General features: G+C 40.7%; 1 protein-coding gene across 1 annotated transcript in view; it reads right to left on the bottom strand.

Moving 5' to 3' along the window:
• Positions 1–5,983, bottom strand: part of WNK4 (WNK lysine deficient protein kinase 4) — a 37,173-nt gene extending 31,190 nt beyond the window's left edge. The window contains exon 1 of the mRNA XM_088143315.1: positions 5,160–5,983. Coding sequence (XP_087999441.1) covers positions 5,160–5,741 — 582 coding nt within the window. The 5' untranslated portion in view covers positions 5,742–5,983. The remainder of the gene's footprint in view (positions 1–5,159) is intronic.
• Between the last annotated feature and the right edge of the window lie 21,462 nt (positions 5,984–27,445).

Below are 27,445 nucleotides of genomic sequence, written 5' to 3'. Positions count from 1 at the left end.
TTTTCAGAGGCAGTCTCATGTACGGCACATTGCAATAAATATAATCAATCTCAGTTATGCTGAACCAGAAGAACTTGATTTAAACAGATATTAAAAGAATTTGGAAAACAAGTTTATAGAGAAAGGTAATATTTGTTTGAATCTTGTCTCTCTAGAAAGACAGGAATAATAGTAACAGGAGGTGAATATGGTAGAGTTGAACTGCCATTTTAGACAGAGAGAAATAAAGACTACTGTAGCAAATCCTCAAATAATCTAAGTTTTAATGAGACTTTTACAGCAGCTGCCTTCAGATTCAAGAATCTTTGAACATTCCCATAGAGATGACAACCAAGAATCTGCTTCAGCAAAAGCTGCAAGCACATTTGCTATAATAGAACATGTCTGAAATCTATCATTGCTCTAATGAACTGAATGCACCTGGTCTATGTGATATCAGATTTGATACAGTTTGCACAAAGGCCTGAATGATCTAAAAGAGTTGTACTGAAATAATGCAAAGGCCTGGTTTTAAAGGGAGCTATGATCAATCAATCATGAATATAAAGAAAGATATTATTGCAAAAACAGAAGGGAGCAGAAGCAATTATTGCCATGCATTTGGTGAATAAAATACACACACACATATATACATACATATATACAGTGTGTGTGTGTGTGTGTGTGTGTATGTGTGTGTGAAAATATATATATATATATATATATATATATATATATATATATATGAATGACACTCCATTATGGAGTTGTGGAAATAAGCATTCTTTGTCCATGGACTCAAACCAATCTTCTTTATAGACTTAGGAAATTGTGGACAAAACAATTCATTTAGGACTCTTAGGAGAAATTATTACAGAGGTAAAATTAAAATGTTGAGATTGAGAATTATAGTGATCTTCATCCAGCAGCAACAATAAAGTACCAAAAGAAGAAATGACTATGTTTGGATCTCAACTGAGATAGATTCATCTCCTCCTTCTGCAAAATATGCATTTCTTTCTCCAGAGCAGGTGAAGTGGGGTTATCTGGAGAATCCTTCCCAAGGGGAGATGATCATCCTCTATATTATACTTATATCTGCAATCATTAGCATCCATTTGTCCATGATGACTCTCCTCTACTCATAAGGAAAGTGAACAAGTATCTCTTCAACATGGGTTAGGGTCAAATATGGGTCCTCACTGAGATCAGTGAAATGCAAGTTAATATTCAAAGGCAAGTACAGAATTTAGTCTTAGTTAAACCCAGTAACCTAAGGAATGAATGCCTTCTAAGAATAATAGGTTTAACCATAGCCCAGTGACACAACCTATCGTGTGACCAGTCATGTTCATTTTTTGTTTGACTATGCAACATGTTTCATTCTGGCATATCTTACCCAATTTCCTCTTGTCCTCAGCCAAATAGTTTAGAAATACTGAGGTCTTCACCCAAAGAAAGAATCATTATCTCACCATGTAGGCTATGCATAAAGACAGATTCACTGTAAAATAAAAATTTTGCCCACTGAGTGTAATTTCCTACATTCTCAACCTGAGAGTACTGCACAGATCTTTCTCTCTGATATTCCATATCTGATTCCACAATAATGGATTGAATGTTGAAATAAAATTCCTAGATACAGTGTAATTTTCCAGACACTTAAAAGTGGAGGATGCTGACAAAGAGTCCTTATGCCGAGAGCTACTTATAGCAATGCTGGTTGAGACCACAAAAACATTAATACCCATCATTGCCCACTGGGTGAACTTTTGGGGAACAGAATGCTCACAAACACTTAACCCCCTTCAGGACACAACAAGAGAAGAAGCATGTGTGTGTGTGTGTGTGTGTGTGTATTACAGCTTTTTCTAGAGAAGGAAAAAGTCACAGAAAGAAGAAACAGGAGAGGTTGTGTTCTTTTGGAAAGCAAGAACAGTGAAATGTTCTTAAGCAGACAGAAAGACTGAATACGGAGCAGTGGAGCAATAATGCATTCTAGCGAGCAAAGAGAAAATGGGAAAGGTGCCCAAAGTGCCTAAGCTAAGGAGCAGGGACCTGAGGAACCATAACTGGAGAGAGAAGTCTGAAGGGAAGACAGAACATGGGGCTGAAGAAGACATAAAAGAACATTGAGGGTGATATAAGAGGAACTCTTCTCAGTGAAAGTTATATTTGCTTGCCAAGAATTGGGCAGGCAAGAATTTGGGGGCTAGAAGAATGTTTGCTAAGAAGTCAGAAGGCAGCAGAAGGGAAGAGAGAGAGGTAAAGGCTGACTTTTAAATTTGTACTTGTTTGTTCTTTAGTTGCAGTTCTCTTATCCAATTAGCCACATCAATCTTTCTTATCCTGGTGGCTGTCTAGACTTGATGGACTACAGCCACTGCCATTCAGTATAACCACTGCTGGCTGTAGATGATGGAAGTTGTAGTAAACCTAACTGGGATTTGCTACTGGAGTTTATTACCCAAACTAGTGGATAAATCTGTTTTAAATAATAATCTGACCTTGGAGAACACCCTGAAAACTAAAATATGGAAGACATAATATTTAATTGAATTCCTGTGTTGGACTTTATGGATAGAACATAGAAATTACGTTTAAAAAAAAACACTCTGTTTACATCACTTATAGTGCTAAGTACGGAAGCTTTCCAAGAACACTTAATCAAGTAAAATGTTGTTTTAAACTATGGTAACAAAAATTAGACAAAGTCCTTTAAAGAGCTGGTCTAGTGCCTGAAAAAGTAAGTACTTTGGCCCTCTCTCGTTCTAAGACTTTCTCTCTAAGATCTTCTACTACTACCTATCCTCAGAAAAACATTTTTATCACATTCTCTTAATTATTTTTCTAAAATGTGAAGCATTTTTTACTATTCTTAGAACACATAAAACAAGCTGCCCCCATTCTCATATACGTCCCAGCCATAAATGCACCCATGAACATTTACATCCAGATACTTATGGGGATATGTTTGTTTCCATACCTTTATGGCACATAACTTGCCAAGCAGTCACATTGAACTCTGATGAATTAATCCCTCTGGCAACAAAGCAAGAAGAAAAACAGCTGCCAGCCCAGCACTTTCCCTGACCCTATCATGCCAAGTCCTAGAGACTAAAAACTAACCTTGATGTTGTGGCAAAGCAGGGGTAATTGCCACCTTTTTATACTGCCCATCTATGGCAATCCATGGGGAAAGACAGTTTTGCCAATAAATACTTTTACTCCAATTCATCCTGCAGGAGTTACTGGAAGTCATACTCAAAGAAAGATCAGTTTGTGTCAGACAGGCATCACTCTTGGAATCTGGGTGGAAACCCAGGCTAAGTTCTGAAAAAATGTGACCGCATGAGTCCAGACTGAAGATCATTCCCTCAATACTGAAAAATAAACCTTGTATCTGAGATTGAAGAAGGAAGTCTCCAAGTCAGACTTCCAGGTACATACTTCTACAGCTGGACACAAGTTGTGGGTCCTTTTGATTTTGACTACATCACTCCTCTGCCTCTTCCTCATACCTGGAGGGAGATGGCAAAGATGGCTCCTCATCATATCATTTTTTTTTCTTTTAGAGATAAATTACCTAATATTCTTCATGTTGTTTGGATTACAGCTCCTATCAAATCCAGCCAGCATGGCCAATGGATAGGAATTCTGGGAAATGTTGTTCAAAACATCAACCCTTTAAAGTATTTATGTTCAAAGATCTGTATAATTAAAACATTACCTATATTCACTATATCATTATATTTTTATGCATCAGCATTTATAGGATAACAATTTCTCCAGGAAATTTGGGGGCTTTTAAAAAAAAAATAGAATGCTGTTTTAATTTTTCTATCTTAGTTTACTTTTAGCATGGCATTTGTATTGTTTGTTGTTTTTATTGTACTCATGGGCTCCTTTGGGAGAAACAGCTTTATAAAAGCGAATGATTGAACAAATAAAGAAATAATGATATATGTAAAACAAGACTTACATATATACTATTTTTTAAGACAAAAATAGTCTTAAACAGATTATTTTAAGACAACTCCAACCCAGCAACAATGGCTGAACTAGCCACAAAAATAATACAGTAGTAACAACGGTACTGCGGGAGTGTGCTCACTGATACTTTTCTTCCAGGATACATAACAAAGTTCAACAAATAATTCTCAGATGTGAAGTTGGGGTCTTCCTTCCTTACCTTACTCAGATCTAGCCAAACAGGCCTACCTACTGTCATCTTCAAGACAGTACTACAGATACTCCATCACCACCCCCTCTTGGTTCAATTGTACGTAGCTCCCACCTTTATTCCCATTTATGTCTCAGAAAGTTTCTTCTGTTTCCCAAATGGATCATCTATTCATCTTCCCTAATTCTCCAAACACTCCTTTAGATAACAATATGTCAGAGGCAGCATTGTTATCTATCTAACAAAATTATTTCATTTTGATTCTGTCTTGGTTTAAGGTTTTCAAGACTGACCTAAAGATTAATTTTTCACTACTACTAAACACAACTACATTTTCAATGCACCTTTTCCTTGAAAATGGGAGAAAATTGAAGGAACCTGCCCCTGTTTGAGCTTGTGAAAGAGCTAATAAGAATATATATTGAAGAACCAGAAGTACCAGACTTAGAAGTGACAGAAAAATGAATGTGTTAGGTGCAGTAGTCAAATACATGATCTGCAAATACTTCATGGAAAAAACAAGGATGTAAATGCTTCAGACTTTGATCAAACCAGAACTCAGTAAAATGACTGTCATTTGAATTTTTTTTTAATACAATGGTGCTACAATACCAGACTGTAGAGACTGAATCCATATTCACCAAGGAAAAGGGATTCAGCACTGCCCTCCTCCAAGGTCCCTTCCAACCCTATAAGTCTAGGATTCCTCCCATTCCAATTTGTGGGAAAAACTGTCTCCCCATACTTCCCTAGACAGCATTCCCTTCGTCTCCCTTCGCTGCAGTCCCTGCAGGAAATACTCTCGACGCGCGATCAGTGGCACTCTTTTTCCTTAGCCCCACGCACCATATTCCCCGACGAAACCGCTCTGCTGCAAACCAATCCATTTCCAGGGGTCTCAGCCTACCGCACTACTTTTTATCTATCTAAGTCCTCGGGACCTCCGGCTCGTCAGAAAACGTGGCCGCGCGCGCCGCAGGACCCCCAGTTTACCAACCTGCAGCTCGCACCAAGCCACCTCGACAGTGGTCTCCGTGTCTAGCCCTTTGTAGACAGTCTTGAAGGAGCCGCGTCCAATCTCGATGTCAAACTTGAGAAAGCGACCGTCCGGGGACGTGGCCACGGCCCGGGTCTCAGCCTCTTCGTTCTCCTCTTGTTCCCAGTGTTCGCGATCGTGCCGGCTCTCCGCGGGAGAGAGCAGAGGGTGCGACGGGATGGCCTCGGGAGGACTCTCGCTGCCCGCGGATCCCGTGGCTGAAGCGACGTGGAGACCCGGAGACTGAGAACTCTCTGAAGCTGCAGCGGGCGGCCCCATCACCTCCAGATCCACGGGACCAGGAGCTGGGGCTACAGCCGGGGCACTGTCTTTGCTGTCGAAGCTCCTTAATCCAAGCTCGGACGAACTCCGACGGCTGATCTTGTAGGCTGATTCGCGGCGGCCGGAGGCTCTCCGCGTCCGAGGACTCTCAGCCTGGCCAGCCTCTTCACCCATGCCGCAGCTAGCTAGGTCCACCGGATCGGGCTGGGGAATGAGCGCTCCGGCGCCGTGGCCCGGATGTGGTGCCCGCAGCATTAGCATCGGACAGCCGGGCAAGAAGAGACACCGTATCGGACCGCGATTGCTTGCTTACTAAGCCGGCGGCCAAGCAGCCGCTACGTGCGCTCGGCGGCGGCACCGCCCCTTCCAGGCCTGACCGGCTGCTGCTGCGGCGGCGGCGGCGGCGATTTTCTCCTCCCCTCTTCTAACTAACCTGTCATGTTCTGCTCGCCTCCCACCTCTTCCTTACCCAGACCTCCTTCCCAAGGTAGCCACGCTGCACCGCAACGACACGACACGCCCACCCCAGAGCGCTGGAGGCGCGACCCTTGCCGGCGGCTTCTTTCTGCTCAGTTAGTTGTGTGTTCGAAGAGGGCAGGTGTGTGGCACCCGGCTCAGGCACTGGGGTGTCGCGCTGTTGTGGTTGTTTTTTAATGGGTGGGAGGGATGGGAAATGTGCTACTTTTGCTTTGGATAAGACGCCTCTCTGTGAAAAAGGCTCTTAAAATCTCAAGTGCGTCAAGGAAGGCCAACTGTGTTGTGAACGTCATTGCGTTCATATTTTCCTAGTTTTATGGGAGTTGACAAGGTAAAGGTTTGTGGACAGAGGTGATTTCTGTATTCTCTACCATGCCTTGACTTTCTGGTGAGGCCACATAAAGTTGAATGACTCAAAATGTTTGGTTTTTACAACATGATTTGAGTTTGCTGGTTACCAATCTATTTTCATTGCTGCTGATGCCAAACCTAAAAATATGTGCAGAGGCACCTGCAGCCACCGCTGTCCCATATAGCGGTCGATGGGACAGGGTTTCCAGATGCCTCCCTCCACTCAAAAATTTCTTTTTAGTAATGGCTGCCAACAGGCTTTATCCTTTTGCCGTTTAGCAATATAATATTGTTAGTTTTCATCCACCAAGGAGAGTCAGGCACTATTCCTCAACAAATGAAATCTGAGGCTGAATTATAACGGTTTGCTCAAAGTCATACCAAAAGTTTTTGTTTTTGTTTTAAATGAAATTCTGGCATTGTGTCATTAGGTAGCAATCCTATGTACACATAGAATTGGAAGAGTAAACTCCTTAAAACTGAATGGAAACTTGTGGCACCTTGGCTAGTGACATGTTTATTATATGTAATTCTTTGTGGTTTGCTGTTCCCTGCATCAAGAGCCAGCCCAGAAGTGTCATCCTGAGAGAAATATATGCAGGATGCAAAAAGTGTACAGAGAGAGATTGTATTTCCTCCTGACCCACAGCCCCCTGGAAACCCCCCATTAAAGTAGTTCCCATTGAACTTCTAATGTTGAAAAGTCTACCCTAGCAATACATCCTAGATTACACTTAGATGAACTAATTCCATAAATCACCTATGTGGCATCAGGTCAATTGGATAATGAAGACTTTTTTTTCATTTTCCATAGTGATTTTTTAACCAGTCCTAGTGGTACCTGGTTTGGCTTGCTTCAGGCATTTGTGCTGTAGCTGCGTGCAAAAGGAGAGAGCATTGGAGGCACAGGACCAAAGAATGCATTGCAACCCATAAGCCCCCACCCCTTCTCACTGAGAGTGCTGTAACTGATCATATGTTTTTCAAAGAAATGCTTTGTCTTGTTACTCTTTCCAAGTTTTTGAAAATGTGGGCATTTTTAGTAGTATGATGCTCAGTGGATACTCTTCAGTAAATGTTTTAAGATGGTTATACAATCTATCATTTATAATTAGTATTTGCTTAATTCTATATGACTGTTTCAGTGACCACTTTCCTCTCTTGGTGGCACACTACATTCTGAAATTTACTTTGTTGATTTAGTTAGAAAGACTGAAAACTAAATATTTTGTTAAAAAAAAAAGATTATTAGCAATTTTTTTAAAGTGCTTTCAGACTAGCATAGAAATAAGGAGGTATTGAACCATTTCTGCTATTTGTACTAAAAAGAAATATACCATTGGTGCAAATCAGAGGGGTCATCAGCCTGGATTGGGACTGAATTTCTCTCCTCCCCACCCTGTGGATTTTCAGGGCCCTGCACCTATGATTTATTTTAAAAACAAGCAGAGTCATTCAGAGAATCCTCAACTGTGTGAAGGGTCACATTTAATTTAGCCATATGCTCAGCCCTCATTTCTAGCTTAACTAGGTACTGACCCAACCCATGACCTTGATAAAGTTATGGAGCATAAGAAGACATGATCGTGTAACGGTCTACTTCATTCTGGGAACATCCCAAGCTTTGTGAGGGCAGAGAGAAGCCACCGGGATTTGGCAGGACAGAAGAACCCAAAAGGAGTGGAATAGGTTAACAAGTGGGAACACTGATAGAAGAAGACTGGCTACTACTGGCATAGGAAAAAGTGGTAGAAAGGACAGTTTTTCCATAGGAACCAAAAAAACACATGTTCAGTGAAACAGCAGGCCAGGAGATTTCACAGGAGGCAAAACAACAACAAAAATACTAAATGCTAATATTTGGGGGATTCTTTTTCTGCCTGAATGGTAAATTCCTTGTCCTTTTAATCAGAAGTTCTTATTATCACCACTACTAATTGTTTGCTATGGAGTATCCCTGTAAACTGGTAATATAAATATGGGATTATGGGAATGGCAGTGTAAATTAATTATACTGTTGTTTTTTATGAGATTTTAACTGTTTATTTTTTTTAGACCCCAGAAGTGAGGAAATTGAGAACAAGTAAGCCCATCTTGATGATATTCTTAGAGAATGGAATCATCTTTGCTTATGGATGACCTACTTTTAGACAATACAAAAATGAGAACATTTCTGCTGTATAGTCTACACGCCAATTCCTGTCATGCTTTTCTTAGTTGCATGATATGCATTTGCTTGCTGTATTAGTTATGAGTTCACATATTCCACTAAACCATAATGTGGTTTGTTTGGACTGGACATGTAGGGTGTGAATCTAGCCATTGTGGTTTGTAAACCAAGATTTATAGGTTAGTATAATGTGTAAAGGCAGCTACTGTGGCTTATTCAAATCCTGACTAAAACAAATCGTGTTTTATTGGAATAGGTTGACTACAGTTACGATAACATTAGAGTTCTTTTAAGAGTCAGAGTTCATAGAAGGCATGAAAAAATAATAAAAAGGAGGAAAAAATGCTTTTCTCTCAAGTCTGAAGGAAAGCAATGCCCAACAACCAATATCTGGTAGAAGAACAAGAACAAGGAATGTAACTTCCAAGTACACTTGATATCAATATTTGATTTTTATTTTATTTTTTATTTTTTGGTCTGGGAAATTAAGCATGACTGAGTACCCATCCTGAAGCTTGGGAGGCAAACCCTTTGACACACATTTGAGAAATGCCCAATTCATTCATTTCATTTCATTTTGATCCTTTCTTTAGGAGCTTAAGATAGCATATGTATTCTTCCTTCTCTGGTTTTATCCTGATGAGTGTAAGGCTGGTTAGGCTGAGGTGCTGACCTATGTCATCAAGCGAGCTTCATAACTGAGCAGGGATTTGAATTTCCATCTCCCCTGTCCTAGTGACAGAGCCAGTTTGGTTAAGTGGTTAAGGCATCAAGCTAGGAACTGGGAGGCTATGAGTTCTAGTTCCGCCTTAGTCACAAAGCCAGCCAGGTGACCTTGGGCCAGTCACTCTCTCTCAGCTGTAGGAAGGAGGCAGTGGCAAACCACTTCTGAAATTTTGCCAGGAAAACTGCAGGGACTTGTCCAGGCAGTCACCAGGAGTCAAAAACTGATTCAAAGACACATGCACAAAGACGATCCTAGTAAGCACCCTAACCATTACGACATACTGGTTCTAATGCATCAGCTGGAGTTTGTTGTTTTTAATCCATGTTAAGATCCCATATGTAGATCTTTTGATTTAATTCATCCAAGTAATTTAATTCATAAAGCTGAAAGATAACAAAGCTATTGAGGCCCCTTCCCATGGCCTCCCTGTTTCTCCCAAAAGCAGTTTGTGTTGGTGGAGCTGGGAAGTGGTTGCTCCCTCTCCCTCACGAAGTCCCTTTCTTCTTGCAGGAACAATTATTCTTAACCTCCTCCTGTCTGGAGAATTGTTCTCCTTTTTCTGGCTAGAACAGTGTTTCTCAACCTTAGCAACTTTAAGATGAGTGAGCTTCAACTCCCAGAATTCCCCAGCCAGCCATGCTGGCTGGGGAATTCTGGGAGTTGAGGCCCACTCATCTTAAAGTTGCTAAGGCTGAAAAACACTGGCCTAGAGGGAGAATGTGAGGGTAAAACAAGGACTGTGTGCACGCACCTGTGTGTGTACACATTGAGGAAGCTTACCTTCCCCAAACCTCCATTCCTTAAAGGGATGGGTAGACCACCCAAACCACTTCCCACCATGCAGCAGAATGATGGGGAAAGCAAGGGATCTATTTTATTGTCATTGATTTATTTAGCCATGGCTTTCTTAGTGCAAATTCCACTTAATCCTGGATTTACCAGGATGACTCCAAACCAGGATTTGCAAACCCATTTCTATTCATGGTTTCACATCCTGGTTTGCAGTTGATCCTAAGCAGCGGCACCCAGTCATTGGGCTTCCTGATACTGAGGCAAACAAACCAAGCAATATCGACCTCTGTTATCCAGTGTTATTTTAACTCACTCGAATCAAACTCCATGGGAAGGAATGACGCACGTATATAGCTCAAATGTACACCAAGGTGCCCAGTCCACTCGTACTTGGGGCTTAAGAGCATCAAATGGGCCGTGGGGGCAGGTGCTGTTTGTTTCCCAAAGCATCCAGTTCCAGGTGTTTGCCAGCCTTACTTGTGACTTACAGTTATTACTGGCTCCCAACAAGCAGGTGAGTGGCCTGAGCTAATCCCTGAGGGTGTCCGATCTGGAGAGCGGGCCTTTTGGCATGAAGGCTGGCAACAAGAGGCTTTATCATGAAAACTCTTCCTGGTTTGTTTAATTCACTAAACTGTATTTACACAAAATAGCAACTGTGGCTGGGATTAATTTTTGTTCCCCTGAGGTCAAATTGTTTCTCTTCCACGATAAGAGGAAGAATGAGGGAGGCATGGAGCTGAATGGCCTGCTCTGTTCTAACTCACCAAATAGGCACTGCCAAGGGAAGAGACACAGCTCATGTCACATTTGCTAATGGGCCCTGAAGCATGCAGAACAAAGCCGATGAAAGATGGACTGGAAATTTAAAGGAGCACACGCCAGCACTCGAAGCTGCAGGAAAGTTACAGCTGCTGGAAGCCCTGTCTCCTGTTCCTATGAGGCCAACTGTTATTTAGCATCAAAGAAAATTCACTCTGCATATGCTCAGGAGAACCAATCTTTATGCTCAAGTTTGTGGACTAAACCTTTGTTTTGAAAACAAGCTTTGTTTCAGAATGCTGACTGATTAAATCCAGAATAAATCACAGCAAATTTTGGGAGGGCGACAGCAAGTTATCTGCTAACATATCCAAACCCTGCCTGCTTTAATTTGCTCTCAGCCATAGTAATTTTTATAGTAATAATAGTAACTGTATAGATTTTACAAAACAAGTGGGTCCCTTTGTTGAATCAGGTGGCATTAAAAATAGCTGCTTTTACCTTCTGAAAACAAATCTGATGTGACTCAAAATTTTGTATTAGTGTTGGGCTTTCTAAAACATCCTGGACTTGCTTCAGTTGGTAGCCCAAAACAAACAAACAAACAAACAAACATTTGCCTGCTATAACAAAAATGAATTTAATTTTACTGGTACTTTTATTAGGTTATTATGCTGATTGTCACAGTTTGCAAATGGAATGAATTGTAGTTAACACTGTACTTGTTCACTCCCGCTCACTTTCCCTAACAATTTTAACATTTGTAGCAATCTCATTTGCTGTTAGTTTTCATTCATTGGCAATGTGACCACATCGATCAAGAGAAGGAAATGCTAAGCCGTAGAAGGACTGGCCTTGAGAAAGACAAGCGATGGAGTGTAAGTCCACGATCGAGCGTACGGTGGACTAAAAGTCTTCCAAACACATTTTACAATGGCCCACCCTCTCTTCTTGGGGGTGGAAGGGGTTGCAGCCTGCTGCATATACCTTCTTTATTCCAAATTCTTAATCAAATTTCCCACAAAATTGTAAAGTTGAAAAAGTTGCAAAATTCCAACCTGAAATTTAAAAATTAAACATTATAAGAACTTAGACCTTATCAATGTATTAAGGCAATGCTTAGTTTTATTATATTTTGAGAAGTATGCCTCAGTTTTCAGTCAGGATTCCCCAAATGGCTTTGAAAAAAATGGTTAAATATTATCCAGTCAAAATAATTACTATATTCCCACACTGTTTTAAAAAACAAATATATACATTGCCCGTTTCCATATACCCCCAGTAGTATCAGCTCCAAGTCAGTTAACCCATTTTTCCTCATAGGTTTCTCCATTTTGATTCAGCTTCCTACTCTTGGTAACATGATTCTTATCAGACTTTGTAGTCATTTTCACAAGTGATGTCTAGATTGGTTTTTGTGCATTTGACAATCTGATACTCAAATTCAGAGTTCCCTGTGCCCAGTAGAAGTCATGTGTGCCTGATTGTAAAGCTCTGTTCCATATTAATTTTGTTTTTGCATTCCTCAAACTAGATCAGTGTTTCTCAAACTTGACAACTTGAAGATGTGTGGACTTCAGCTCCCAGAGTTCCCCAGCCAGTGATGGCTGGGGAATTCTGGGAGTTGAAGTCCACACATTTTAAAGTTGCCAAGTTTGAGAAACACTGCTCAAGAGAACAGCCTTCTCCACATTATTTGCAAACACACTGTGTGAAGAAGCAGAGTCTGTGGCCCTCTAAGTGTTGTTTCAGCACCTACTCTCACCCCTGACCGCTGATCATAGTTCTCCTCCATCTATGCATAACCCTTTGCACTTACAGCTCCAAAGTTTGACCTTTCCTAGCATTGCTTTTTCACAGGCAAAAGATATTCCCACCCTCCCCTTCTACACCTCATCAACAAGACCAGGGTTCAAACATGAACTGGTTGCGTCTTCCTTTTCTTGTGTAGTTACAGTTTTCCATCAAAGCTAGTTATCTGGATATCTTAGAAGGTAAATCTGCAACTCAAACAGGCAAGGGTCCTGCGAAGGAAGAACTTTGTACCCCAACCTGTGTCCCTTATGGGGCAGGGCAGCCAAACTTTAAGGTGGGAAGTGGAAAATCAGCAGTTCCCTTGTAACACCTGGACATTTCTTTAAACTCTTGTAAAAGTCATACTTCTTTGTGTATTTTAGATGTCTATGAATAGCTTAAAAATATTTAACCTGAATAAGAACCTTTTATTAGATGACTCCAAAGCTTTTACTTACTGGTTCTGATTTTTTTTTCTCAAGTAAATAATATCTTCTTTAAAAAAAAATTCACTGCTCCCTTTGAAGCTTTGCGACATTCCTGGGACTAAATCAGATGTATGTGGTTTATCAATCCTACCTCTAAAAAGCAAGAGTGTGAAATTTTACAGTTAAGAGAAAAATGAGTGTGTGGGACAGAAGAGCAAATCTTTCCAGGAGCAAATCTGCCAGGCTGAGAACAATGGTGCAAGTTAAAATTGTGGAGGTGGAGGAAGGATTTGGCTCATTTTTCTCAAGATGTCCTGCTTTAGAGGTAACCCAGCAAGCACTTGTTTATCATAAGAATGCTGGTGTCTATTTGTTCACAGTGATGACAGATAAAAGGGATTTTTTTTCAGGATCACTGAAATGCAAGGATGATAGTGATCTTTGAAACTATGGAGTGGTCTTGACTGAGCACAGCGATAGATGTTACCATTCTGGGGAGTTGTGAAGATGATCAGTGGCCAAATTGGCTTTTGTTATTATCTCAAAATTTTCTTTCACAATCTCACAGTATGAAAAACCTGCTTTCAGAAACATTCTTCAGTGACTCAAATTGGCACTATATATGATGTACAGTGCTGGTAAAATAGAATATTTTCTTGTAGATGCTAGGAAAAAGGCTATCTGGTTTGGGCCCACCCCAAACCTATGATGTACTATGATACTTGACATGGCACAATTTTTATTTTTTAAGTCTCAGATATGTGGATCCTGGGCAGCCACAAACTGCAAGCAGATGCTCATAAGTGGCTGGTATATCGGCAGTATGTAGGGAAAGCTGTTTTCATAGAAAAATGAAGAATCATCCTCATTTAGTTTAACAACAGTGAAAATTGTTTTAAGAAAATAAAATCTATTTCCTCTTCCTTCTTTCCTTTTCTTTTTGGGCTCAAGCTTGCCTAAATTACATATCCTTTAGAAATTCTATAAGTTCCAGATTAATGAGGCCGAGACGTGGCTTTTCAGGAGCTACAGAAATTAACTCTATACATACGTTGTCTCAAGTTACCCCATCTTTTTAGACAGCGGCTCTGTGCCTCTTCTGATCATGTAGCAGGTAGAAATTCAATTAGGGGCAAGCTTTTACTATTACATTTTTCCATGTTAGATAGTTTAAATCACACCACAGTGAAATAGATTTGCAGGTACAGTGGAACCTCGAGTTACGAATTTAATCCGTTCTGTGACTCTGGTTGCAACTCGAATTGGTCGCAACACGAGGCAAATTTTCCCATAAGGTTCAATGTAATTACCGTTAATCCGTTCCGGCGTCCGTGGACCACGCGTCAGGGGGGAAAACGGCCGCGGACCATGCGGCAGGGTGGAAAAATGGCTGCGGACCACGTGCCAGGGGTGGAAAAATGGCTGCGGACCACGTGTCAGGGGTGGGAAATGGCTGCTGACCACGTGGCAGGGTGGAAAAACGGCCGCGGACCACGTGGAATGGGTGGAAAAATGGCCGCGGACCATGTGGAACGGGCGGAAAAATGGCCACGGACCATGTGGAACGGGCGGAAAATGGCCGCGGATCCGGTTCGTAAGTCGAGGTAAATTTTTGGGGCCGGAGCTGGTCGTATCTTGAAAAATTCGTAAGTAGGGGCGTTCGTAACGAGTTACCACTGTATCTTGTTCACATTTGTTCCAACCTGGATACCATGACTGATGCAGCCACATTAGATTTAACTCTAACGACGACTTATCTTGGCAAACAATCTAGCATGAATAATGGAGGACAGAAAAGTGCCCCTGTTGGTTATGCTAGACTTTTCAGCAGCTTTGATGCTATCAACAGTTATAACATTTTGACAGCCTGCCTGGTATAAGACTCAGGGAGATATTTTGTTATGATTCCTAGCACTCCTTGCTGAGTTCACTCTGGACAATAATTTCAAGAGACTCCTTTATACAACTTTGACCATTATGCTTTTGGGCCAGTGGATACACCTAGAATATTTGTTCTTTGTTTGTTATGAGCATCCTCACAAAATGTCTGGCTATAAACCTATTTATCAGAAGATCAACTGCTAAGATGGATCTCCACCAATTTTTTTTTTTTATCCCTCTTGGATTCTTTCTACCACTTACCTTCTTTTCTGTGCACATTGGTGTACTTCCAAAGAAAACTGCCCTGCAGCCATTCACAGTTCTATTTTCTAAGAATGCTTCCACAATGTATGTTGAGCCCAGAGGCATTACTGGAAATACAGATTGTTCCTGAGGTTGTTGCTTTCCTTTGCAGATGCTAGCTTCTCATTTAAAAAAAAAATTAAAAGACTTTAAAAGCAAACAATCAAGCCCAAAGAGTACTAAGAACTCCGCAGTTCAACCCTGAGCTACAGATATTCTCTTCTGTTGGAGACTCTAAAAACCAGAAAAATCAAGTGGGGTGGGAGACCGGAAAGGTGCTAAAGGAGGAGGTGTTGCCAGATGTGGTCACATTCACAGACAGCATGTTGGGAACATAAGGCCAGTAGTCTCCATTCTATGTCACAGGTTAGTTAACATCTGTATCAGTGGTAGATAAAAGATCACATTCATGGTAGCAAAAACCTTTGGAGGCTACATGGATGGGCAGACCTTGCAACAGTTACGGCAAGGAAGAGACAGGATGGGACAAGGGTAGTGAAGATCAAGACAATTGTTTTCCCATTGCTAATAGCTGCTAAGAAACAGCAGTCCAAATCTCCACTTCCCAGCTCATGTTTAATAAGTTGGACAGCAGAGAAAAATGTGGATAGGATACCACAGCAGGCGAGGAGTATGTGCAGTCCACAGGCTTGGGTGGTTTCTGGAGAAAGAACTCTGGCCCTGGTGACCCATTGCTCAGTTATTTATCAGCTGGAATACTGCAGTGAACTGCAGGGGACTGCCTTTGAACTGTGTTTAGAAATTTTAGCTGATCCAGAACACTGTAGCTAAACTATTAACCAAAGGCAGTTTTAGAAATATAACCCCCCTTTAGTAGAACAGCTCCACTGGCATCCAATGAATTTCCAAACCCAGTATAAAATGCTGGCTCTAGGGGCTTAATGGTTTCAAAAGAAAATATGTGTCATCCTAACTGTCTACTTGCTAAGGCCTTCTTTCTTGTCAGTGTATTTGGCTGAGATGCAGAACAGAAATCCCTCCTAAATTATTCTGCCTCACCCTCACTGTGATGACTTTAAAGTGCTTTACAAAACTTTGTCAAAGCTATTTGACCTGCCAATCTGCAAAGTTTTTCACTTTCATTTGAACTAGGTTTGGCTGCAGTTTTAGTAACCTGTATTGAATATTTATTTAATTATTTAGTTAGTGTTGGAGAAGACTCCCGAGAATGCCATGGACAACTGGGAAAACAAACCAATGGATCATTGAACAAATAAACCCAGAATTCTCACTTGAGGCACAAATGACCAGGCTCAAATTATCCTACTTCAGATACATTATGTGAAGACCTAGCTCTCTGGAGAAAGCTCTAATGCTAGAAAAAGTGGAAGGAAAGAGAAGAAGAGGACGACCAGCAGTAAGGTGGACAGATTCAGTTATAGTGGTGATGAGTGCACCATTGGGAGACCTGAAAAAACAGGTTAGGGATAGATCGTCATGGAGAAAATCGATGTATACTATATACTTAAAGATAATACAAGGAGCTTATAGATTTTTAATATCTTGTCTAGTTAACGTATGTATAAGTAGAGAAGATTCCTTTGAGAACTACTGCAGAATTCTGGGAGTTGAAGTCCACACATCTTAAAGTTGCCAAAGTTGAGAAACTGAACTACTGCCTAAGCTATTTTGTATTTCTATATGCCCCCATAGTTTCCCTGCCCTCTCTTCTGGAGAGGATGCCAGAAAGCCACAGGCAGAAAAAAAATCCAGGTTCCCTTTCCTCAGACCCCAGAACTGAACAGGAGTCAATCTGTTGAAGTGCAGACACAGGCTCAAGGTAAGGGGCCCATCCCATTTGCCTGTTAAAATGGGACTGGCACTGTATCGGACTGGAAACATGGTGGTAACATATACTAATAAATACCTTCTGGGCTTAATTTGAGTTCAGTCCTAGAACTGGTTTCCAACAAGTAACAGGCCTAGAAGATGTGAACTTTCCTTATGTAAGTGAAGAGCATATTTACTTCATGGGAAATGGAGATTCCTCATCTTTACATATGCAGGATGAAAGGCCAGAGGCTGGAGGTTTTTCGTTCAGCGCATTGAACAGGAAAAATGCCCTTCCCTCATTAGTGGTGCTCAATATTTAACTTATATAAACAGAGTAATAAACTTTGGCCAGTAAGCCCAAGGAGAGGGCCTCATTTGCAACTGCAGTTTACTTAATAACGAAGAAACGGCACCTTGCACTGCAGTCAAAACAGAAGTAGCTGATTTGACTTTTTGCTGAAAGAAGAAAGAAATGACAGGATGATTTATGGGTTTGAAGATTAAGAAAGACTGGATTAAGTGAGGGGCTGAAGGGACTTGTATAATATCTGAGAGGGAGGAGGGACTATAAGATTGTAACTATCTGTTGAAAAGAAGTTTGGAAGTCCTGTTTCTTAACTTTAGTTCCTTTTTCATTTCTTGGACTTTTTTCTTTCTTGCCTTTTTTCCTTTGAATTTATTTTTTATTCTATGAAAAATTCTTAATAAATATAAATATTTTTTAAAAAAGAAACAGTAACAGCTGATTTATGTGTGGCCTCTGCTTGTCCAGTCAAATAAACTTGGGGATGTAGACGTTTTTTGAAGACATAAGGTCAACTATTCAGGTAGTCCTTGACTTATGACCATAATTGGGACCAGAACTTCTGTCGCTAAGCAATGCGGGCATTAAGTGAGTCACACCCAATTTTACGACCTTTTTTGCTATGGTCGTTAAGTGAATCACTGCAGTCATTAAGCAAATCATACAGTTGTTAAGTGAATCCAGCTCTCCCCATTGACTTTGCTGTCAGAAGCCCCCTGGGAAGGTTGAAAATGGCAATTACATCACACTGGGATGCTGCAACCATGATAAATCTACATGAAACCGCTGGGTGAGATAATCTGTCATCATGGGATGAGATATCATCAATATGCTGATGATACGCAGTTATACATCTCACCCATCTACATGAAACCACTGGGTGAGATCATTGTCATCATGGAATGAGGTATCATCAGTATGCTGATGATACGCAGTTATATATCTCCATCCCAGGTGAAGTAAGTGATGCTGTGGCTGCCCTTTCATGGTGCCTGGAGGCTGTAAGGGTCTGGATGGGGAACAACAGGCTTCGGCTGAACCCTGGTAAGACGGAGTGGCTGTGGGTTAATGGCTCCTCTGTATCTAGGACTTTGTCATCTTTGGTGCTGAATGGGGTGGCACTGCCCCAGACAGACCCAGTGCGTAATCTGGGGGTCCTCCTAGACTCACGGCTCCTACTTGAAGAGCAGGTGGCAGCCGTGGCAAGGAGGGCCTTTGCACAACTTCGGGTTGTGCATCAGTTACACCCTTTCCTGGATCGGGATGCCCTTTGAACAGTCACTCATGCCCTTGTTATCTCCTAGATAGACTACTGCAATGCGCTCTACATGGGGCTACCCTTGAAGAATATCTGGAAGCTACAGCTGGTCCAGAATGCAGCTGTGCGGGCTGTTTTTGGAGCCCCAAGGAGGGCCCATGTAACACCACTGCTCTGGGAGCTGCATTGGGTACCAGTTTGCTTCTGGGTCCAATTCAAGGTGTTGGTTATCGCCTTTAAAGCCCTACATGGCATGGGACCAGGTTACCTAAGGGACCGCCTTTCCCCTATGACTTCAACCCGTCCCACCCGATCACATAGAGAGGGCATGCTTCGGACCCCCTCAGTAAAAGAACTTTGATTAGTGGGGTCCAGAAGGCGGGCCTTCTCTGCGGTAGCCCCCGCTCTTTAGAACATTCTGCCCCCAGAGGTGCGATTGGCCCCCTCACTCCTGGCCTTCCATAGGGCTTTGAACACCTGGTTCTGCCACTTGGCCTGGGGTGGGGAGGGAATACCTCAAGCTTGGGGATGGCTAGCCCCATAGAGGCCTCCTGTCTTCAGCCTCAGATTTTTCATTTTCTTGGACTCGCCTTTCCCTTTTTTAGAAATGTTTTTTAAATTGATGTTTTATGTATTTATATATATTTATGTTTTTAATGTTCGGTGTGAGTTGCCCAGAGTTCCCTCATTGGGGGGGATGGGCAGGTGAGAAATTTAAGAAATAAAATAAAAATAAATAAATATGTGCTGGTTGCCAAGCATCTGGATTTTAATCACGTGACCATAGGGATGCTGTGACGGTCGTAAGTGTGAGGACCGATCGTAAATCATTTTTTTCAGTGCTGTTGTACCCTCGAATGGTCATTAAACGAATGGTCATAAATCAAGGACTACTTGTGTCTGTACTTGACCTTTATACATTCTGGCTAATAAGAATAGTCAGAGCGGGATTGTCTGTCTGAATAGTGGGGATGATACAAATCCTCCTGCAGAAAATGCAATTATACAAATTTGAAAGGGGCTTCACACACACACACACAAACACACACACCTACTTTCCTTAATCCTATCTAACAGGAAAACATTGAACTAGTTTCTAATATGCCATTCTTGGGCAAGTTGCTAAAGGAAGCTTTGCATATCCAACTTTTTTGTAGATGAAAGAGATGGCTTCAGACTCAATTTTGGGATCTAGACAACTTTGGTGGATGAACAGGTAGAATGTATCACTATCCACTTGTGGACTTCTCTGGCTTTCCATACGGTTGACTGACTTTCAAGAATAGACATGGGATATGATGTTATGGTGGCTTCTTCCTAGAGGGTTGACTTTACAAGATGATATTTCCCATCGAATATTTCATCAACATCTTGATCACTGGCATTCCTCAGAGTTACTCCCTCCCTCCCTCCCTCCCTCCCTCCCCCTGTATGCTGCCCGACTTCCAGTGGGACTCTGGGTAGCTCACATGTTCCTATTCTATTTAGCGTCTACATGAGAATGCTTCCATGTGAGATAAAACCTGATTGTGGAGGGATTCACCTCATGTGGAAGTCTTCATACATAGATGCAAATTTGTCTCCCAGTTTCAGATAATTACATTGTTTTCATGAAGTTAGGCTTTTTCAGTAACATCCCTTACCTCTTGAAAATACAGAAACATAGTTTGGGGTGGCCAGCAATGCCTTAACAATATTTATAATTCAGGCACTTCTGGCATTAACTATACTCCTGTTGCATTAATTATATTCACTTTTGGAAAATACACATTTGTAAAGCCCAGTTACATCAAGTCTGGATTAGGGTAATACACTTTACATGAAGTTGCCTCTGAAAAATATATGGACGCTACAAATGTCCTAGTTTGCAACAGCCCATTAACAATGGAGGTAGCATACAACTCCCTTGGTGAAACAGTTACACTGGGACCAAGTTGTTTCTGGGCTCAGCTCAAAAAGCTCGTGGTGATGACATTTAAAAAAGTGAATGGGTTTCAGCGCAAACACCTGAAGGAGTCTCTTTCTCCCATACAGGACTGCAAAATGATTGAGATAATCTTTAGAGGCCCTCTTGGACATTCCAACAATCTCTGAGATACTGGAAATTGAGATTAAAAGGAAAATCCTTGAGTATCTTGGGACTTAATTGAAGTGAGGCCCTGTCTCAATCATTTTGTCATTAATTTTAATCTAGTTTTGGGAGGCATGCTTGTTATTTTAAGATGCTTTTCAAATAGTCTAGTTTTTTTTTCCAGGGGAGGCAGGATGGGGGGATATTTTGGTTGCCATTATATCACTGTTTTCTGCTGCTATTTCAGATCTGAATATTTAGTATTAGGTTGTAAACTGGCAAGTATATCTACATATTTTAATAGCACTGAACTCTGCAAATATAAGACAGGATAAGAATGTTTAAAAATACAGTAATAGCGCAATGGACAATAATACAGTAATAACATAAAATAAATCCCTGCCCAGGAGGACACAACATTTATTTCTTTACAAGGAAGTCGGATTTCCCAATTTAAAGTGATGCCAGAGGCATAAAGAGATTAAGAAAGTATTAACCAAGTGCGGAAGGAATTAACACAGCTACACAGAGTTGGTAGAAAATGTAGTGTCACCCTTGATTCCTGTAACTATTGCATAACAGAGCTTTTTGTCCTCTGTAGCACACTGTGACTCAGCATCCTCATATACATCACAACTATCCATGTATTTGCTTCTCTAGTACTGGACTGATCTGGCAATGGGAAACCTGGGTCACACAGAGAGACAGTACTGCAATAATAAAATGGTAAAATTAGCAAGCACACTAATTTAATTAATACATCAATGGTTTCAAAAAATAAATTCCACAGCCTTTCCTTTTGGAAATACATATTTAAATTGATTTCAAATGGTGTGGTCTCAAGTTCAAGTGCTTGTGGGTCAATGTGGGTCATTTTTATCCAGAAAAACATTTTTTTTCTGACTTTTGACAATTCTATCAGTTGTGGGAGGGAAAGCAAATGTTTAAAGGTACGGATTTGGTTTATCTTAAGATCTATTTATTGGTGGGCCAGTTTAAAATGCACAGGCACAATTCACAAATCATACAAGACAAATCCTTGTAGTAAGATACTTCTGAGGTTGAAAGGGGAAGGAAATGTTAGCTGGTCCTATCTTTTCCCTTTTAGCACTCTGTGTCCCCTAAGAATTTGTGCCAAAGGATTAAGTGGTCTAGTGGTGGTGGGGAGCAAGGGTATAATTGGCAAAAATATTTTTCTCACCTTCTGCCACTAGAGTCCTAGATGGGATCAAAGATGTGTCCACAAATAGAAGATGCTCTTTTATTTGTGGAAGAATAAGCCAGGACCTAAGATAACTTTTTCCCAATGAAATATACTTCAGTGCAAGGAGAAATGTGAATATTACTTGTTGAAAATAACCTCTTACTATAACACATCATTTTTAACTCTGCATGTACCCACAGCAAACACCCCACAAGAGGTTCACTAATGCCCCTTCTATAAAATGTCCCTAAATGAAATGTAATATGTTTAAAAAAGCAAACACTTCTGAACTAAATCAAAATGCTCAAATCCAGAATAAGCTGAGCCCTGAAAAAAATAAAGCAGCAAAAAAATAAAAGGTTTGGACATACAATATCATTGCAATAAATGGGGTACTATACCTGTTAGATTATTTGACTCAGAAAGGTGTTTCATAAACAACTTTGGTTATTGGGTCTTCAAGTTGATCTTGTAATAATTGGAACAGCTTTAATATGCCATGTTTTTTCCTTTGGTTCCTGCAATTTTCTGCACACTAGAGTGGCTCTTAATTCTTTATTTGGTGGCTGACAAATTAGCCAATATACTGTAGCTTCTTCCAAAACCAGCTCCAGACTGCTACTTCTGGCTGGAATATTCCTGTTCTTGGTTCTTTTACAAAACAGAAGAGAGATTTTCACACAGAGGAATTCCTATACAGGTACGTCCTCATTTACCAACCACAACTGGGACCTGCAACTTGGTTGTTAAGCAAAGTGGTCACTAAGTGAAACTGTGACTGTGCTTATGATCTTACTTCAGCTTTCCTTTGCTTTACAGACCTGCAAAGGTCGTAAATGTGAGGATTGGTTTTAACTGGGAATAATTGCTAAATGAGGCAGTCGCTAAATGAGGGCTACATGTACACATGTGGATCCTACACAAGGATTCCTTGTGCCTCCTAAATGGAAAGGACAAACTTTCTCCAGATGACTGAACCATTTGGTCTTAGATCCTTGCAGATGGACAGCTCCCAGCACTACTAATCAAAAGCCATTGTATACCTCCTCCAGTTTGTGTTTGATCTCTAATTGTATATTTTTATAAAATTAACTACCCCAGTTTTAGCTTCTTAGGGATTATTTTGTGGAAAGGTGTGTTGGAAGAATACTTCAGGCTTCATCTGGAATCATCCTGTAACTTATCAAGAGGTTGAAAGGAACTGAAGAGGTTCACAAAGTTGTCCTGTCTTTCTTCCCTCCCCAAGCAGGGTGTGCAGCTTGCTGATAAGAGTGTCAGCTGTATCTCTTCCACCACGGCCCTTTTCTACTCCTCTTGCAATGTAATCAACAACCACAGCTGTAGATGTGACTTCATCGCACAGAATAGGCTGTCCTGAGGCTAGATGGGGCCTGCTTCATTGTTTTGCAGCCCTCTTGGTGGCCAATTCTTCAGATGTATCCGGAAGGTGGTTTGGTAGAGGAGTTTTTAATAGCCTTACCCCCAAAGGGCAGAAAAGCTCTTTGCCAATACTCCACCCCAACGAAAACTGCTTTCATCACACAGCTAGGGGGAGAAATGTGGTTTGTAACTGGAATCACACCTGTTTCCCAATACAAAAGCTTCCACATCTCTTCAGTCTGAAATAGGTTAAAAACAGAATAAGCACAATAATTAAATATAAGGCTATCAATCATATATGAAAAATAGGTTAAAATCCGACTCATCTCTCCCACCTGCTATCCAGCGTGAGATCATTCCTACTTGGTTGAGTGTCAGTGTGCAGGAGGAAAAGAACAGTGCTGCTTTTGCAGGAGAAGTTCAAAGCGTGTGTGTGTGCTTGTGGGTAAGAGGGAAGAGGCTTTGGAGTCTACCTGACTGCAGATGAAGCAAGGACTCAAAAGCAAAGGGACAGGAGTAGTGCAGCTGTGGAGCTGAATTTCATACTAAGTGGCTGCGGGTTTAGCAAATATTTAGTAAATGTACCTGGAAGGTTAAAAATAGAGGAATACCACCCTGTATCCAAGACTGGGAGACTGAAAAGAAATAATGTGGAAGTCTCAAAATAGGAGGGGCAGACAGGATTGAAAGAAAAGATGGTTGAGAGCCCCCTTATCTTATCCTCTATCGGCTGTTTCCTCATGAGGCAGGTTGTTTAATTAAGAATTAGAATTTCAGTCAAAGAGAACAAGGGCAGATGGAGAAGGTGATTTTGGCAGGAATGCAAAGCCCAAAGGCAGGGCTGAGCCAGGGTGTGTTGGAAAGACACGCAAGCACCTTGAGTGCATGTTAAAGATTTACTGTTCAAGGTCAGTAAGACATGGAAGGAGAGAACTTTTGCTTGGTAGGAAGAATAAGAAGACCCACCTCAAGTGCTGCCCAAGGTAATGCTGTTCCCATGATATAAGAAGGGGAGGAACTAAGCTTGTGGAAGAAACAGAGCTTAATTGAAGCCATGGCTCACAAGAACTTGGTTAGCAATTTGTTTTCAAAGCTAAGCGTCAGCTATAGAAAGTCAAAATTTTGAAGAATCTACTTCTGCATGTCTGCATAGTTGGGTTGAATGCTTCCACCTCCCACATCCCATGGTAGACTTTAGCTCTAGGAAATGTCACCAATATTCCAAGTTGGATTGTAGTATGAGGTCCATCGTACCCATAGCGAGAAGAGATCAGACAGTGGCAAGTAGCATACTATATCAATCTTTTTTTTTTTTTTTGGTTTTGTTGCCTGAACTTAGCCATTGTTAAGTGGCTAAGTTTTCACCAAATCTAAGATTTCACCAAATCTAAGACTATGTTTCAGATTTCACCAAATCTAAGACTATGTCTGACAGTTCAGATGGGGACTGCTATGCAGAGAAGGGTTTAGCTGATTAGGTGGGACTATCCAGAAAAAAGACATGGAATTGATATCAATCACAGTGCCTTGCCTCTTAAGCTTGTGGTGATGCATTAAGAACCAAATTAGAAACTGGTAAGAAAGAACAATTCTTCTCAAATTGTCTATCCAGATAGTAGCAATACAAATTAAATCACTATGTCACTTCCTGATCTGCTATGCTGTTTGTTTCATTGACTATGTAGGGGTTGGTAACAAACCCACTTGTCTGGACATAAATTCTGTAAGCAGATGTCAACAATCATCAAGTAACTGATTGGCTGTCTTTCCCCAGGGAATGGGCAGGTAGAACTTTGGAGGTTAGGTTGTACTTAAAAAAATACAATGTAGAATTTCAATGGGCTGAAATGCAACACTTCTCTTGAAACAGGGAAATGAATAGCATGTAGCCAGCAATGTCTATTGTCACTCTTACATCAGGATGTCTCATAGTCCTTTCCTCTTTGGGCTTGAAATAATTATTTTATCTTGAATATGTTTGCCACTATGTTTATGTTATATGTAATTAATTAATTATGTCCCATCAAATTGTTGCGGACTCTTAGCGACCACATTGATTGTTTGTTTGTTTGTTTGTTTATTTATTTATTTAATAAATTTAGATAGATAGATAGATAGATAGATAGATAGATAGATAGATAGATGACAGATAAATTTATAGAGATTTTTTTTCTCCATATGTCCCTAACTGGTCTTTCAGAGCTTCCAATGGTGTATTCATTGCCATTGTAATTGAATCCATCCATCTTATGTAATGGGCTGTGAGAATAACCTTGAGAGACAGGAGGAAGAGCTGCAGCCTCGACAACGGTCTGATAAATGAAATCTGAGTCCAAAGCAGGAATGTAATTTGAGTAAGCATCTCAGAATTGACCCTTCCTAGTTCTCTGAAATGTAAAGGCAGGGAGGGGGAAGCGTTTTCAGACTTGCAAGATTCTGTTACTGTAACCTTACAGTAAAAGTACTATTAGTATTTATGATTTTGGTTTCCTGGTTTGGACTATCTCTGAGGGCTGACACCTTGCTATTGGTCATCCTCTTCTTCCAATGCCTTCATGGCTGCTCTTCCAAGTGTTAGTGTGAGCCATATATCTTGACGGCTTGTTTCTTTACTGTTAATGGTTGATCCTACAATGCAGAAGCTATCTACCACCCTGATATCTTCATTGTCAATTCTAAGGCTGGTTGTTCTACCTGTTGTCATTAGTCTGGTCTGCATGTTATTGGTTATTGTTGTCATTAGTCATACTGCATGTTATTGGTGTTTCTTCCTTCAATTTTAAAACCATGCTTATCTTCTTCCAAACTAGCGTCCCTTAATATTCAGTTGATAGGTTGATAAATAAGGATAGTGTATAGATTTGTCACACTCCTTTGTCACTCAATCTGTTTCACCATGTTCTATCTGTACTGTACTATACTGCGCTGTACTGTGGCTTCCTGACCTGTATATAAGTTTGTCTTGAGGACAAGGAATGTTCTGGGATTCCCATTTTTCTGAGCACTTTCCACAGCTTGATGTGATTGACACAAAGGACTTTCTATAATCAGTGAAGCACATAGTGACCTCTTTTTTGTATTCTTTTGCTTTCTCAATTATCTAGCATGCATCAACAATAATGTCTCATGTCCCTCAGCCTTTTTTAAAGCCAACTTGAACGTCAGGCATCTCTTTTTCCATGTAGGGCTCTAATCTGCATTGGATGATCCTAAGGATTATTTTGCTAGCATGTGAAATTAAGGATATTATATGATAGTTTGTACACTCTGTTAAGTCTCCTTTTTTTAGTACTGGAATGTAGATTGACCACTTCCAATCTGTTGGCCACTGTGTTGTTTACCAGCTTTGCTGGCATAGCTTGGTTAGAGCCTTGACTGATTCTTCTTCTGAGGCTTCTACTAATTTCTTTTTAGTCTTTTATTATCCTTTCTTTTTGTAATAACATTTCGTTCAGTCTCCATCTAAAAGTAGCAGATTTCCTTTTAAGAGTCAGACTCACCAGATTATGATCAGAAAATGTTTTTGGTAAAATTTCAGTTTTAGTTGTCTTATTTTTTGAGATCCATATCATGTCTATTTTTGAAAAGGATCTGTCTTTCAGAGAAGTAAGTATATTCTCTAGAATTGCCGTTTTGTCTAATCTGGACAAATTATGCATTCCTTGTCATTTGTGGAGTGCCATATCAAAAGTTCCCCCAAGACTCCTGTTCAAAACTACTACTGCCTTTTGAGACCGCTAACCTTTTTCTATGAATAAGTAACTTCTGTCATTCCCAAAGTCCTGAGACTTGGGTCCTGAGTGTTGTGTACAAGAGGAATCTTGTCTTTATGGTTTCCTGAAGGACAGTTAGTGAAGCATTGCTCTTTGCATTCCTTGCTGTTTTCATTATAGTATTTGCAGATGCAGGTAGGTGTTGTAGGACTGTGGGCGCCTATATCAGGAGTTAATGGGGCTAGATGAAGGGACTTATAAGCTACAATGCTGAGCATCTCTTTGGAGATAATTCAGATATGTGACCCCTCAGCTGGAAACTGGAACTTCTCAGTAAGAAGGGCTACATAATTTTTTGTTCCAGGTGGACATTTCTTGGACAATGATAGCTTTTCATAACTCTTGCTCTTGGTAATTTGTGCAACTGGTTTGGAACTCAAGACAGTCCCTTGTTTGTTTCTAGATCATTTCTGACAGTGTTTTCTTCTTCTTCTTTAAAGTTTTAACTGTGTGTGAAATTGCAGCATTGGAGATTAGCCATTCTGCTATCAAGAAT

Source organism: Python bivittatus, unplaced genomic scaffold, assembly GCF_059951505.1.
Source record: "Python bivittatus isolate LINGU-HERP-01145 unplaced genomic scaffold, Pbiv_v1 ctg000410_np1212, whole genome shotgun sequence".
NCBI lineage: Eukaryota > Metazoa > Chordata > Lepidosauria > Squamata > Pythonidae > Python > Python bivittatus.
The sequence above is the reverse complement of the archived record's forward strand: the minus strand, read 5'-3'. Positions and strand labels throughout refer to the sequence as shown.